The sequence below is a fragment of the Mytilus galloprovincialis genome, chromosome 2, assembly GCF_965363235.1.
Source record: "Mytilus galloprovincialis chromosome 2, xbMytGall1.hap1.1, whole genome shotgun sequence".
Lineage (NCBI taxonomy): Eukaryota > Metazoa > Mollusca > Bivalvia > Mytilida > Mytilidae > Mytilus > Mytilus galloprovincialis.
In genome coordinates this window covers 8020993-8037565 of record NC_134839.1, presented here as the reverse complement: position 1 = coordinate 8037565, position 16573 = coordinate 8020993, and the positions used below count along the sequence as shown (strand labels likewise).

The following is a 16573-nucleotide window of genomic DNA, read 5'->3' as shown; positions in this document are numbered from 1 at the left end:
AATTGCCGGAATGCAAAGTTGGGTAAGGAACCGATTAATTACGAGTGTAACAATAATTATTGAGGCTACGGTTACATTGCGTTATTGTTACACGAAAAACAGCAATGTACGCTAGATTTATTAAACTTAAATCTTCTATATAGTTTTGTTGCTTAATTCATTTATGTCTACTAAATAATACTTGTTATAATAATAAATAATAAATATTATTATTCAACAAATGGTGTTTAAATAGTTTTAGGTATTAATGGATTTGATGTTCTTAAAGATACTACTTCAAATTAGTAGTGCCAAAGGCGAAAAATATTGTTTAATGGTTTGTTGTTGAAAATTCGGGCTGAGAAAACTTCACTTTTAAGTATTTAACTGCACACCTACTCGTACTACTGTCATTATACTTTGAACAAAAGATGAAGAGATTCCTATTACCAATTTTTTTTAGGTGAAAAATTTAAATCTTGCATGGGATGCGTTTGAAACGAAACTGAAACAATATCAAGACACAAATTCCATACAGCTATACAAACGCACTTACCAAAAATTGATACATCAAAAGCAAAGTTTGCTAACTGTGAACTAACACTGTGAACTTCTGTATACATGTATAAAATTGAGAATGGAAATGGAAAATGTGCCAAAGCGACAACCCGAACATAGAGCAGACAACAGCCGAAGGTCACCAATGGGTTTTCAATGTAGCGAAAAACTCCCGCACCCGTCGGAGGCGTCCTTCAGCTGGCCCCTAAACAAATATGCATACTAGTTCAGTGATAATGGACGTCACTGATACTAAACTCCGAATTCTACACAAGAAACTAACAAAAAAATCATACAAGACTAACAAAGGCCATGCAAAGACTCCTGACTTGAGAAAGACGCAAAATTGCGGCGGGGTTAAACATGTTTATGAGCTCTCAACCCTCCCCTATACCTCACCAATGTAGAAAAAACAAACTCACAACATTACGCATAGTAAAACTCAGTTTAAGAGATGTCCGAGTCCGATTTCAGAATCCATGGAGGACATACTATAAAAAAATCAAAAAATTGTATGTTATACTTGTATGTATTGTTAATATAAGATAATGTCTTCAACTTTTATTATTTAGTACATATTACTAGTCCCATCGAACATTGCTGTTTTTCATGTAACAATAACGCAATGTAACCGTAGCCTCAATAATTATTGTTACATTCGTAAATAATCTGTTCCTTATCCAACCATGCATTCCGGCATTTAGTCCTCAATGTAACAATAATATTTTTATTATTGTTACATTTCCATGTAACCGTAGCCAGTGCCTATGAATATAGCGTCTGGGTTTTTGTGTCTTTGGATTTCGTTCATAGATGGCGTTTTAAAATTTGGTAATGACCTTGACCACATCTTACCGGAAAGTAAACACTTCAAGAATATGGATGATAACATGCGGCAGTGGTAGACAAGAGTTGAGAGTTTCAGTGTAAAATGAAACTTTTAAACAACATGGAAACTGGAAGAAACTAGACAATTAACTTATTAAGGTTCATGTGTACGAATGTCTCTTTTAATAGGATAGGTAAAAGGTAGGTTTTTTTTAACTCAGAAAAGGGGGGGGGGGGGACTCGCATAGAGGTGTACAGTAGGTTGTAATCATGGATTAGTTTGCAAAATCCTTGTAACAACTAGTATCATAAAATAAAATGTTTAGATATTATGTAGTTTTAAATATTTTACCTTATGCATCGATCACTGAAATCTGAGACTACTATAACTGTATAAGTGTGTCTCATTGGGGTCTAAGCGTGACACAGGATTGCCGATTTTTTGTAAGTGTGACACGTGAAAGTCAAATTATTGTGACGTGAAAACCAGAAATGAAGTACATAGTGTAAGCAGGATATGGGAATGTGACAAATCAGTAAGTGGGATCCATGATCAGAACCCCCCAATGAGACCCCCTGTAACACAGTAGTCTCAGCTGAAATGCGCATTTGCCATGATTTGCCATTTGGTAAATAGAATAGAAAGGAATAGAATACTTTAATTCACCAAATTATGGCCCAGGAGCATATAGCATACAAACAATATTATTATAAACAATAACATATGCAGTACACAAACAATAAATATGTAACATGTGTAATAAAAATATATGAATACTACAGGAAACATGGGTAATACACCTAACAAAATAGCAATATATAATAATTTAATTAATACTGTGTTGACATTGACCCTAGAGCACCAGGTTAGTGTATTTTCACTATAAAAATTCAAACAAGAGGCATGAGAAGTTTATGTGGAGAAATCTCAATATAAAAAAAAAAGGATATTTAATATGACTTATCTGCAGTAAGCACCAAGAATTGATACTTAAAAGGAAGTCCCTTCTTGTACTTAATGCAGAAGAGTCAAACTTCTTAAATATTTAAAATATATATTTTAAACACATATTTTTAAGATTATAGATACTGTGTCCAGTCAGCAAATATCTTCAAGGGACGGTGCAAGAGAATATGAAATTCTTCTTAGAATAAGACAAGTTATCCTCATGCTATATATGAGGAGGGGCAAAAGGGGGTCTGTTAACATGTTAACAACACCTTGATATTTTGGCAAAAACAGTTAACAAAAAATGCAAAAATACTGATAACAGTTACGTTACATAAAAAGATTTGCCCCCCCCCCCCCCCATATATGGATTATGCCAATTAGAATGCATAGTGGTCCTAAAATCCATTTGAAAAAAACATGCCTAAGGAAGACTTTATACATGTATGATGTAAATACAAAAACATTTGACGAAAAATTATCAACAACAGAGTGAAGAGGGTGGTATTCATGGTAACTTTATAAAACTAACCATTAAACAAATACAGGTTTACCATTGTAACAATTGTTGATTGCCATAAAAGGCTGATTAATTAGTATTGAGAATGAAATAAAAAAAATATGTCCAACAGAATACAATATATTTATATAACTATCTATAATATATGTATAAAGTATCTGCATTGAGTTGCATCTGAAATAGTAAAATACTGACATATTAAATCTTTTCAAGGTCAGTTATCTGTATTGAATGGCTGGAGAATACAAACCTAGTACAAATGTATATAGAGGAATGAAGAGGCCTCACATATAACTGACTGTCATTGGGTAATTTTATTATTAACAAAAAAATTGAGAATGGAAATGGGGAATGTGTCAAAGAGACAACCTGACCAAAGAGTAGAAAACAGCCAAAGACCACCAACACACTGAGAAAATCCCACACACAGAGGCATGCTTGAGCTACCACCTAAACAAAAATGTGTACTACTCCCCGGAAACATGTGGTCAAGGTGATAATGAATGTTATACTAGACTCCAAAATTAAAATGAACTAAAATTAAAAATCTTAAAAAATAACAAAGGCTAGAGACTCCTGAATTGGGACAGGCGCTAAAATGCGGTGGGGTCAAACATGTTTTGCAAGATTTCAACCTATCCTAATACCTCTATAGCTAGCCATTGTAGAAAAACAAAAACAATAGGCACAGTAAATCTCAGTTTTAAAGAAGTCATAGTCCTACATTGTATGTCAGAATAGGCAAAATGATGGGAAATAAAACAAAATAAGCAAAATGACAACTATACATAAATTTACAAAGGACTACTAGCAGTTACTGACATGTTCCTCAGACATATGTGAACTTAACTAAATGTCATACACTATATGTTTTATCACTTTTTGACTTTTTTTTAGCACATGAAATATATATTGTACCATGTTTTTTAAGATTTTTTTTGTTGGTACAAAATGTACCTTATAAATACTGGTAGGACATGAATTACCAATAAGAAAAATAATTTCTTTGGTTTTATTCCAATACAGATACATGAAGTTAGGCTTAATGTTTTTGAACCTTGCATATCTACTTGAACTTGTTTCATAGTTTAGCAAAATTACTTTATTCAGTAAAATTTCTAAACAAATGTATAGTTTTGTAGACATTGACCTCATAAAAATTAGATATAGGAAGATGTGGTGTGAGTGCCAATGAGACAACTCTCCATCCAAATAACAATTTATAAAAGTAAACCATTATAGGTCAATGTACGGCCTTCAACACAGAACCTTGGCTCACACCGAACAAAAAGCTATAAAAAAATTACTAGTGTAAAATCATTCAAACAGGAAAACCAATGGTCAAATTGCATTTTATTAAACTTGGTCAAATTATATTTCAGCAAAAGGCTGTGCCATCCAATACATTTCATCTTGGATGAAAAAGAACAACAGACTGATGATGGTGAAGGTCAAATTTACCTAACAGGTTACATATACATGACATATTGTTTTAAGGGAGCTACCATTTGATTTTTATGGGGGGGCTAGGATGAAATTTAAAAAATAGGCAGGACAGGAGTTTTGAGTAAAAAAAAAGGCAGGATGTGACACTTGCAAAAAAAAAAAAGTCAGGACGACAATTTAGGTAAAAAAAGTCAAGATAAACTTTAAAAAAAAGTCAGGACCGATTAGAGTGAAAAATAAAAAGGCAGGACAGAGATTACAGCTAAAAAAAAAATGCAGGACAAAATTTTTCATCCTAGCCCCCCCATAAAAATCAAATGGTAGCTCCCTAAGGCTATTTAAACATACATGCATGCATATTGGGAACAGGGAAGACACTTAGAGATCCAAAGTTACAATGTGTGGTTGGGTTAATTGCAATGAAAATGTTAGTGAAATTCTAAATTGGCTTCTATCAGTTGTAACCCTATTATGAATGTGTTTTCCTGTGTACAATGTGTGATTAAATTAAGAGCCTAAGGCTTTATAATGCATACTCCTTTTTATTGCTTAAGTTTAAATTTAACAATATTAACTATAGTTGAAAAATCTGTATTTTTCATCTGTTTTATTTATCCTTCCATGGATTGGCACTTGTTGTTTAACCTACATGTACATTATTGTTATGTTAGTTTAGTAAAGTATAAATTAATAATGGATTAAACCCAGATTTTTGTTAAATATAGCCTCCTTTTGTTGTGCTTGATATCCTGATTTTTTTTTATATATTAAGATAAGTAAGTTAACACTTTAATATAGACATACTCCAACAAATATAATATTTTTTAAAACCAGTATATATTTTAAATGGAGTGTTTGAAAGAGAGAGTCGAAAAAAACAATGCTCAAAACCAAACAAATTGAAACAAATGCATGACACAAGTGTGTTAAAAAACAAAAGGAATGTTTCTCTGTTTACGAGTTATTGTATGGACTACAAACACAATACAAACCCTCTTAAAACCCAGGTTACATGTATATCAGGTGTTAAGAGTCAGCATACACTGCTTGTATATGATTTATAGTTCATAACTGTCTGTCATTCTGTACCTCTGTCAAACCTTGTAAATTAGTCATACTTGGTATAGAATAAAGATTATTTGTACACAATGATTTTCAATGTATAGTTTCACACTATATATGAAAATAACTTTGTATAATTTTCATATTTCTGTTTCCTGAAAACTAGTAACGATTACCAGTATAGTTGTATAGTTCTAAGCATTTTGTCAAACATCTGAACTTGTAATAATATTCCCTGAACATTTTTATACAGGATTGTGGTTAAAACTCTTAAAATGTAAATATTTCTGTAACAATTTTAAACGTAATAACAATTAACCACTTCATGATATCCATTACCAAAAATGTTGTATAGTCTGATTAAAACCACAGAATTTACTTTGCTTTTCAGATACTAGTGAAGAAATAAAGAAACAAGAGTAGACACCATTTGACCAACTGTGCTTACAGTACTTGTGCAACAGTTGTGATTGATGTCCATATTACTTTGTAGTATGATAATACTTTACAGCATCAACAGAATTATCATCTTTGGTCGTCAATGCCTCTCATTTCATAATAAATTGCATTTGTTATTTAGGTTGTATGATTTTCTAAAACGACTTTTTTGTTATTAATGGAGTAGAATGTTCGAAAAAACAAATGACAAAGAAAATTGCTGAATAAAGTGAAAGTTCTTTTTTATTGTTTTAAATAAAAAATTAGTATGGTGTTTGACTGAATTAAAAAAGATATTTCTTATTTATTTCCAGTACATTAAAAAGCACTTTATCACACAATCAGTGGCAGATCCAGAAATTTTCATAAGTTAGGGCCCACTGACTGCCTAAGAGGGGGTCCAGCTCACTCCAGTCATGCTTCATTGATTCCCTATATAATCCACCAATTTTGTTTCCATAAAAGGAGGGGGCTTCTAAATCCACCTCTGACAATACCATGAAAATAAATTTGCTGTAACTATTTGTTGTATTTTGTTTTCATTGTGTATTTCTGACATAAAACCCTCATTTTTACTATATATATCATCAAGGATTACAAAAATACAGTTTGAAACTAGAAACACTTTTATTATTCTAAAAATTGTATTTTAATGATAAAACCAAAGGTAAGGAAAAAACTATCAAGTGTACCTTAATTTGATTCTGAAAAATAATCATTACATTGAATGCTTATAATTATCAGAATAATGAGATATGGTATGATTGCCACTGAGATTTATATCCACTAGAGTTCAAATATTGTTCATTCAATTAGTAGGTCACCTTTCAACCTTCAACAATGAGCAAAATCCATAGCCTATAATAAGTTTTAAAAGGCTCTAACATGGCAAAAAAACATTGTTAATCTAACTGATATTTCTAAATAACTGAATGCTCAATTGTTATGATGGTGAAAATAAGTGGCATTACAGTTTATTATGTTTATGCTATGGACACAAAGATCACCCAGGAGTTTTCCAAATGCCTACTTTGGACAGTCAAAAGACAAGTAGGAATAAAAAAATCTGCTTTAGTGTTGAATATGTAAAATTGAGAATAGAGATAAGGAATGTGTCAAAGAGACAATTAAGGAGAAGAAAACAGCCAAAGGACACCAATGCATCTTCATCACGGTGAAGAAAATCCAGCACCCTCAGTCAGGCTTTAGATGGACTCAAAATAGTGTCTTCTAGTTCAGTGAAAATGGATGTCATACTAGACTTCAAAACATATAAATGAACTAAAATTGAAAATCAAACAAGGCTATATAACATGTATAAAAATAAGAAGATGAGTATAAAAAAGAAGATGTGGTATAATTGCCAATGAGACAACTCTCCACAAGAGATCAAATGACACAGAAATTAAACAACTATAGGTTACTGTACAGCCTTCAACAATGAGCAAAACCCATACTACATAATACCAATGTATAGTTGTATAAAGATAAAGGAAAAACAAACAACAACCACTGAATTACAGGCTGCTGATAGGGACAGACACATTCATACATAGTGAAACAGAATGTGGTTGGGTTAAACATGTTCTTTAAGCAGTATCCCAACCCTCCCCCTAACCTAGGACAGTGGTGTAATAGTACAACATAAGAAAAACTATAAAAAATCAGTTGAAAAAGGCTGAACTCTTCAGATGGATACAAATAGAAATACTACATAGAGTGGATTTGGTCGGGTACTTGCATATCCCAACAACAATGGTACATTTGAGTATTATTGCCAATGAGACAACTGTCAATCAAAGTTCAAATAAAGTGGATGTTATAAAATTATAGGCAACTGTTTAGCCTTGAACAATGAGTAAAACCCATATCATATTGTCTGCTATTAAAGGCCCAGAAATAAATTGTATGAACAATTCAATTGAGAAACTGACAGCCTAATTTATTACAAAACAATTATCGAAAATTAAAAATGACATACATGATCCAACAACAAACACTGAACTAAAGGCATAAGACTGTGCAAGGGTTAAATATATACTATTAATTTTAAAGCCTGCCTTTTATGGCTTTATTTGTAAATACCCAGTTATCTATCTAAGGCCAACTGCTGAAATTGTTATATAACACAAACCGTAAAAGGCTATCAGGAACTATATATATATGATACTGAAAATACATGTGAAAACGCTTGACCAAACAAACAACTGACTCTTCAGAAAATACACAATTAAGGAGTGCATGAGATGAACCCTGGTTTTTGGTAGGGTTTGTGTTGCTTTCTTTAGTTTTTGTTGTTGTGTTGTGTCCTTCTTCTAGACTTTAAATACTAGGAAAAAGAAATAACCTAGTAAACTGAATTAGTAAGTCTATCAAGTCTCTAGTCCTTGTTGTAGTAGTTTTTTTAAGACTTAGTTAAGTTAAGTTAAAATTGCAATGAATAATACAGTTAGTAGAAAGTAGGTCAACAAATACTATCTCATATGATGTGGCTATACATGTAAGTAGATTTATGTTAAATCGAAGGACATGTAAATAAAACAATCAAATATTCCTGTTCTTTTGTTAAAACCATTTGCAGTCTAAAAAATCTGGTGAAATTCTTGTTGATTGATGTGCAACTCAGTATATTATATAAAGGCATACAACTACAATTCACTCATATGCACAGTACATAAAATCATGAGTTACTTAATCCTGCAAAAAACCATAGAAGAATATTGCAATACTGCTTTGCTCTACAAAATAAAAACAAATTCATTATATATTAAATACTGAATCACCTGTGTAAAAAATTGTCTATAATAATAGTCTGAGGTCTTACTCAATCAAATAAAACCTTGTACAGCTATTGTATACATGTACTTGCAGTGTTTTATTCATATAAACAATTTAATACCAGCTGGGTAACAAAGAAATACAATATTAAAGGCTTCAAATCAAAGAGGACTGACAGAAGACTACATAAGGTACACAAGCTCCATACAAATTTAAAAAAGAATGTTAAGAGAAGGACGGCATCACAGAAAAAAATAAAATAGCCTTTCAAGTCATCATGATTATTTGGACTAGCCTACTATAATTTTTTGCATATTAAAGCAAAAAAATAAAATGGTCTTTCAAAGTGTCAAAATTATTTTGACTATTGTACTGCATGTTGGGAACAACCCTCCAAATGAGGGCAAGGGGTCATTTTACTGTTGAAGAAAAGAAAATTAAGATTTTTAACCTAAACATTCTAAAAGGGTAATTCGAAAAAAATCATTATTTTTGAAACAGCTTTTTCTAAACATGCTAAAAGAGGGGTCTCATTATTTTTAATAATAATAACAGGAGATATAAATCCAAGCATATTATAAAACTCTTGGACATGTTTTGAACTTACAATTAGGAGATAACTGTATTGTATTTTAAGCTCCGACAGCGTCAATTGGGGATTTGATGGTCGCAAATTCAGTTTACTGGCGACGCTTTAGCTGGTGACGTTATCCAATCAAAATGGACATTAACAAATAATGTTGCATTATAAAACCAGATAGAGGTATATATTAGTTCTTTCAATTCCAATTGGAAACATTTTTTCAACATGTGACATAAATTTTGTACTAAAAAGTGGATTTTACAACAAAAACAAAATTAATCAGTTGAAATGTATTGTTTTACTCAGAAAAGGGATAGTCATGCAATTGGGGGGTTGTTCCGGAAGCAATGTCTTTTTAATACAATAATAAAATAAAAATTATTTTGAAACTCAGATGTTCAACTATTCAACAATGTTGCGCGACTTTACTGTTTTTGCTTAAACCTATCAACTTGTAATGATAACCTACTATTCACCTACTGCCTTTTTGCAACACATTAATTACGCTTAGTATGACCCTTTAACACGTATATTCTGGCTGCATGTTGATGTTCTTTGGTTGAAGTCGATAAAAAAAAACAATCACTCATGGAGGCTGCCATTTTGGATGTTGTGGGTCAAAATATCATTTCGGATACTATCGTTACTCTTCATAGGGTCTACGAACAATCCAAATTGTTCCGTTTCTGCGACAGAAATCTGACGCAAGATTTTTTACCATTACAAAAACCCAGACGTTTGATTTGTAAAATTCAAGCGTCTGGGTAATCGAGACTACTTCACAACATAGACTCTTGACAGGAAGTGCATATATAGTTGCTGATGCGATGACGGTGAGTGTTTAGTCAGTTTCCGTGGATACAGCGATAAAAATATATGGAGCGCTTGTTTAACAAAGTATTGCCATTTCAACCTTTGATGTAGTTTATAAAGTGTCAATGAATTTTAAAAGCTTTTTCAATTTTTAAGATACTTTTATTAAAATATGAATTGAATTAAGTATATGTATTCATTATGGTGTAATATCAAACGATAAAACAAAATTTAAGTTGTAAATCATTTAACTATGTTGGTTTGTTTTTTTTTTCATTTTTAAAGATCATTATTGTTTAATAAATGTATTTTACGCTGTTTTTGACACAAATTTATGTTATCTTAGTGTATGTATAATGTTCCTGTAGATGAATTTGAAATATCTTATCGAAAATAAAAATCATATTGAAGAATTCAATCATTTCTTTTATGATTTTCCAAATGAATGAAACACGGTTTTTGTATGTTATATTTTAGGAAAGCAAACCATACAGCATTAAAACTATGCACACAAATCCAGGAAAACACACTAAAGGTCAAGATCCCTCATTCCACAGTCATCATACAGGTCCTAGAGGAAAGGAATTTATAAGTGGGGATAGTGCAAGGGCAAAATCATTGTACAAAAGAAAGAGGACGTTATTTGCAAAGGTGAAATATTCATTTTATACTATATATTTATTTCAAATTAATACTGACGTTTACGAGTCTTCATCTAAGTCATGATCTTCATTACTGGTTGCTTCATCTACAGCTTGGAGGACTTCTCTATAAAATGTCACATATTCCACTTTCGTTCCCTTTTTAACCTCTTTCTGCCACTGTTCCTTCAAAATTTCCCCTTCTAGAGTCATGTCAATTTCTTCTAATGCTGTCATTATCTCTTTCTCGATTGTAGCCTTTGTCTTGCTGCAAAATCACCAGAAAAACATTTTTAGATGTTCTTTTATGTTCTTTTATGTTCTTTTGTTATCGATTATAGTAACGTACTTACATATAAATTTGAAAAATTACATTTAGGAAAAACTTATTAACTTACTTTGCAATATCGAAAAATTTTTCTCTATCCGATTGCAACACAAAGATGGGTTGTATTTTTCTTCCCTTCCCGAACTCATGGCCGTCCTTGTAATCGGTGTTATATGCCTTCATGTTATCCTTTGCGTGAAAACTAAAGTTTACTAAGTCATAGTCCATTTCCTCACCATTGATGTTTGTTATGGCTTTTTCGTCTGTAAAAGAAGTACTTTGTAATAAGTAACGTTGTGACACATGTTTCTCTGCTTTATATACATAGTCCTATGATTTGCTTGAAATTAAATTTCTGTAAGGTGAACTAAAGTAAATAAAAAATTTAGAGCTCGTACAGAGCATCTGTGTATAACTAATCTAACTTGGAATATTATTTTCTAAATATTAGTTTCATGGCTCTATCAATACATGTGTCAATTGTGGAATTACCTTGTGGGTTGCGCAAAAACTCAAGACTTCGAATTCTACATCTCCATTGGAATATTTCCTCCGTGAGGTCATAATGGTATATTTCATTTTTGGAATCGGACATTCCTAACATTTTTGTAATGTCGTCTTTCATCTGAAAATAATTTATCTATATTGAGTATACATTGGAAATCGTATAATAACCTATTAATTATGATAATAAACCTTACTTAAAAATAGGCAGAAGAACTGCATGTGTCTACTGGCAGTGATGTCTTCCTTGAAGTAAGACCAAAAAGCTCGCAGCCGATGCATTTCAAGACAGATTTTTACAAGGTATGTGCATTTACGTTTAAGGGTAAGGTTAGTATTGCTTAGTCTTTGGTTTTCATGCGCAAATGATATACCCCATGAAATTTTCACATCATTGAAAAATAGAGGTCTAACCAAATATCCAATTAGTTTCGCCAATGAGTTTTGTTTGTTGTGTATTGGTATTGTAGAATATAACAACTGTTTGTCTTTTGCTCGTTTTTTGAGTCATCTGAAGAAATCAGATATGTCTGTAATATTCATTAATAAGGAATACATAACCACGTATGGATACTACGATTAAACAAGATTATATTGCGTTTCCCTAATGTTTAAATACAATTATATATTTATTGCTAGGACTACAAAATCCAGAAAAATTCATCAGACGATGAAAACAACAATAGTGTGAACAGCCTTAATCTGGAAAGTACAAGTAGTGAACTTGATAGCAGTATACTGGATGTTGGCAGCAGCCTGAATACCAGTGATTGTAATACCAGCACAAGCACCAACAGCACAGCATACATCAGTCCCACAAAGAGGAGAGTGCCATTGAAAAGTTACATTGGAAACAAAAAAATAAAATTTTTAAATAAAGCAGTGCAGACAAGGGAGTTGGATGTGGGAGTGAATGAAAATAAACCGAATACATGTAGAGTGTGTGGGATAGAGCATGAAAGTGAAGAGGATATAGGAACAGACTCGAGGTGGATTGGATGTGACTTTGTAAGTAGTAGTAAGGGAGAGCAGAGTGAATGTGGATATTGGGTGCATGAGAAATGTTTAGGTTTGTATCCAGTGAGTGGGAGCACGTGTGAGAAAAAGAAAGGAAGAGGTAAAAGTAGGATTGGAAAAAGTGATGTGAGTGTGAATCGTTTATATTATTGTCCAAACCATAGAAAATAAAGAAAATGTTAAGTGATCTCATCCAGTGCATTTTATTTTTTAAATCATGCATCTGAATACCTTTTCAAGTTGGTCTTGGTTTCTGCAGACTCTAAACCATCTGTCTTCAGATGGAATGCCAGGGGGCATCCACATTTTAGTTCTGCGATTTTTAGCCTCAAGGATGAAGTCACCTCCTTCCCCTTTACTAGGATGGCCAGAACAAGAAAATGACTGGTTTTGATTGATAAGTGTTTTAACATCCTCTGGCATTGTCATATGCATGATAATATCTCGGCAATGTAACTCCTGATAATTTGTCATATTCAATGCATAAAACAAAGGCGCAAACTTCATTCTTGACGCTAAAATTAAAGATGGATTGTTTCGCCTAACAGCAGCTCGAAACAAATAGAGACTAAGAATGTACGTGAAAATCACTTCAGACGTAAATATTACATTTTCATTTTTCACCTCATCAAACCATGAAAAATATCCTTCAACTGATGGAACATTTTGATTATGTTTCGAATATACGCAGTATTCGTGAAGTAGTTCGTCGGCAAAACCAAATAGACTAATTTCAAGCATCTGCATGGCTTTATGATGATCTGTGGCCATCTGACAGCATGTTTGTGCCCTGATTGTTCTAAAACCTAGCATATTACCCAATTCTTTCAAGAACATATGCCACAGCAACTTAAAACATCCTTTCGACATGTTGATCTCAATATGACCTAATCCAGGAATAAGTAATAGATTACCATATTTCCTACCTAGATTGACCTCAGACGCAGCATTGTGACTTTCCTTAAGATGATGTATGAAGTTAGATTTATTATTGAAATCAGTTTTACAATGATGGCAACAAAAAGATTTGTCCACAAGTCTTGAACCTAGAATATATGGGGATCCATCACATCCTGCTATTGACCACTGTCTGGTTTTACATGTTGTCTCTAAGATGTTATCTAGCACACATTTCACTGCGTTATATGAACATGGATTTTTCATGAGAGGGTCACCTAGTACAAGAGAAGATGGTTGTTTTGATGAAGTGTCGTTAATAAAACAGTATTTATCAAAAGACTTGTCCACTTCGGCTTGACGGAAAATAGTAGCTTTACTGGAGACATTCTCCTTCACTAAGTCTGGTTCACCCAAAACTATTTTCAATCTTTCAGAAATAAAATCTTTCCTGTATTGCCGAAATATAAGATCACAATTTTGCTGAAATTTTTCTAAAAGAACTGATATTTCTTGACGAGTTGGATGATAAAGCCATGAAGATGGAGAGAGTTCCTGAATTTTTTGAAAATTTGTTGGTGTATGAGGAAAAATATGTAGAATGTTTGTTATAACACTTGCAGTGCTCTTATAGTCAAAATTAACTCGCCAATTTCTTGAAAGAACCTGGTTGTTATCAAAGAAAGTAAAAACGTCATTATCTAACGGTACAGTGATTTCATTATTACTACGAGAGTTCAACCAATTCATTATGGAGGAATAACTTCCACATGGAGATACAGCATTATTAATGTCACACACGGTTTTACTACCAGTTAAAAAGTATGTAATCAAATTCGTACTAAATGAAAATGGAAAAATTACATTGTCATTGCAACACGATAACAGTTGTTCATACAATTTAACAAAATATATAGTTTTTCTATCATCCAAACTAAACGAATCAATGCCACATAATGACTTTAAAAAATTAACGATGACTTTATTTTGTCCATCTAACCAATCGCCTGGCTTATAACTATTTAAGAAATCGTTATCCCTGTACTGTTGTGATGCTCTGTTGCTGTCTGAAACCAGAGAACCTAGCTTCTTTTTCCCAATCGTGCATACCAAACGCACCAAATCATCATCGTTTATAGTATCACTTTCAATAAGTTCTATAGTAGTGTCAATGTAGTGGCTACTATATTTTGGCCGTTTTTCTTTGGGGGGTACAACAAAATTTTCATAAGCATAGTTACTACATGCGGTACACAAATATACGGCTCGGTCCGACAAAAAACCCTTTTCCACTAAGATTTCATCCAGATATTTTGCAATTTTCCTAGCGGAACGTTTATGAAGTTTAAATGTTGTGTCCTTTGAAAATTCCTCATGTTTATTGCAACTGCATTGTGGTTTTTTCTGTTAAAGCAAAAAAAAAAAAAAAATTTTTTAGAAAAATTACTAGAATGATAAACTCAAAATGACATTGCATTTTTCGGATGCGTCTAGTCCGGAATAAGCATGAAATATTTGTCGATTGACGTTAAGGTAGATGCGGATCTAGGATTTTTTTAATTCAAAAATAGGTTGCAAAAATGAGAAACAAATATAAGATATATTTACGTTTTGAATGATTTATCACTGGATTGATATTTATATCTTCATTAACTAACTTTAGTTATATTTAGAATGAAATTATATTATGAAATTATATTTAAAAACAAACAAATCATTGAAAATTTATTAAAATATAGCAATGGGTGCAATTGCAGCATTTTGTTAAACAAGCGCTTCGTAAATTTTCAGCCTTGCTATGTATGCATCCACGGAAACTGATTAAATACTCACCGGCATCGCATCAGCAACTATATATGCACTTCCTGTCAAGAGTCTGGCCACAGACCACAATTAATAGACTGGTTCGCCTGTCTAGATCAATGTGCATATTACATATTTCATATATCAAGACAGGTAGGGTATAACGCCATCTTTTTATTTGAAATCGAGGTTGTTCTAAATTTAAAAATATTGACGTCATCAAAATAGGAAAGCCGGTGTTTTCTCCCGGCATGCATTTGTAAATGACAACAATAAACAATATGGCAGCAGACGATGTGAAAGATTTTAAAGAAAAACTTAAGAATGTCTTGATACATAAAATTGCCTTAACTAAGATCAACTGTACGCGAAATGTTAATTTAACCTACTTGAAACCTTTGCAATTGCAAAGTATTCAAGGTGCAATGAAAAGTGATGCGTTGATCATGCTACCCACTGGCTATGGGAAGTCATTAATTTTTGAAATGCTTGGAAAAATGAATAACACCAAATGCATAATAATCAGCCCCTTAAATGCCATTATTGAAGAGCAGACAAGAAAGCTGGGTAGAAAGGCTGTTAACGTTAATTTAGCGCTAATAAATAGTCTTGAAGGTATTTGTAATATTCATTCATTCCATTCTTGACTGCAGTGTCATTGAGACACTTTTTAATTTTAGGGAAACTCAAGTATGAAACAGATAAACAGAGACACCAAAAATATTCATACAGATATATGTTTGATATTGATTGTTATAAATACCAATAGATATAAATAAATGATATTATATTTAAATTGTGTTCCAGTTTTGCAGAATATTAAACATGTTAAAGGAAGAACAAATTATATTTATAAATGTATATTTATTTGTTCTTCAACAGAAAATATGTTGTGTAAGGGAACAACCATTTCATGGTGGGGGGTGAAATAAATAACTAAAAAAGAAGATGTGGTAATTGATTGCCAATGAGACAACTATCCAAAAGAGACCAAAATGACACAGACATTAACAACTATAGGTCACCATACAGCCTTCAACAATGAGCAAAGCCCATACTGCATAGTCACCTATAAAAGGCCCCTATATGACAATGTAAAATTATTCAAAACAAGAAAACTAACGGCCTTACATTATTTGTATAAAAAAATGAATGAAAATCTAATATGTAACACAAACAAACGACAACCACTGAATTACAGGCTCCTGACTTGGGACAGGCAAATACATATATAATGTGTTGAGTTAAACATGTTGGCAGAATCCCCCTCCCCTAACATGGGGCTGCCTTGATAATCACAAAAATAAATGGTTTGTTCTGTGGTAATTTGTAAAAACTAATCTGACTTGCAATGTTTTACTATTGAAAATAAATAACTCAGCAGGTCTTTTAAGCCATTTCATAAATGCTATTCATAGTTTGATACTTT

The 16573-nt window shown here is 32.3% G+C and overlaps 2 protein-coding genes and 1 long non-coding RNA gene across 4 annotated transcripts in view; 2 read left to right on the top strand and 1 right to left on the bottom strand.

The window, feature by feature from the left end:
* Positions 1-16573, bottom strand: part of LOC143062798 (uncharacterized) — a 528850-nt gene that overhangs the window by 124739 nt on the left and 387538 nt on the right. The window lies entirely within an intron of this gene.
* On the top strand, positions 1391-6304 carry LOC143062793 (uncharacterized). Of its 2 annotated transcripts, none has more exons than XR_012974849.1 (4): positions 1391-1559; positions 3048-3142; positions 4217-4302; positions 5734-6304. It is a non-coding gene; the product is annotated as an uncharacterized LOC143062793 (long non-coding RNA). The 2 variants fall into 2 exon arrangements; XR_012974848.1 differs by having other exon boundaries at positions 1392-1566.
* On the top strand, positions 10426-12939 carry LOC143061981 (uncharacterized). Its single transcript, XM_076233836.1, has 4 exons — positions 10426-10605; positions 11635-11730; positions 12067-12603; positions 12680-12939. The coding sequence occupies exons 1-4, from the start codon at positions 10459-10461 to the stop codon at positions 12836-12838; spliced, it is 939 nt and encodes a 312-aa protein (XP_076089951.1). The 5' UTR covers positions 10426-10458; the 3' UTR covers positions 12839-12939.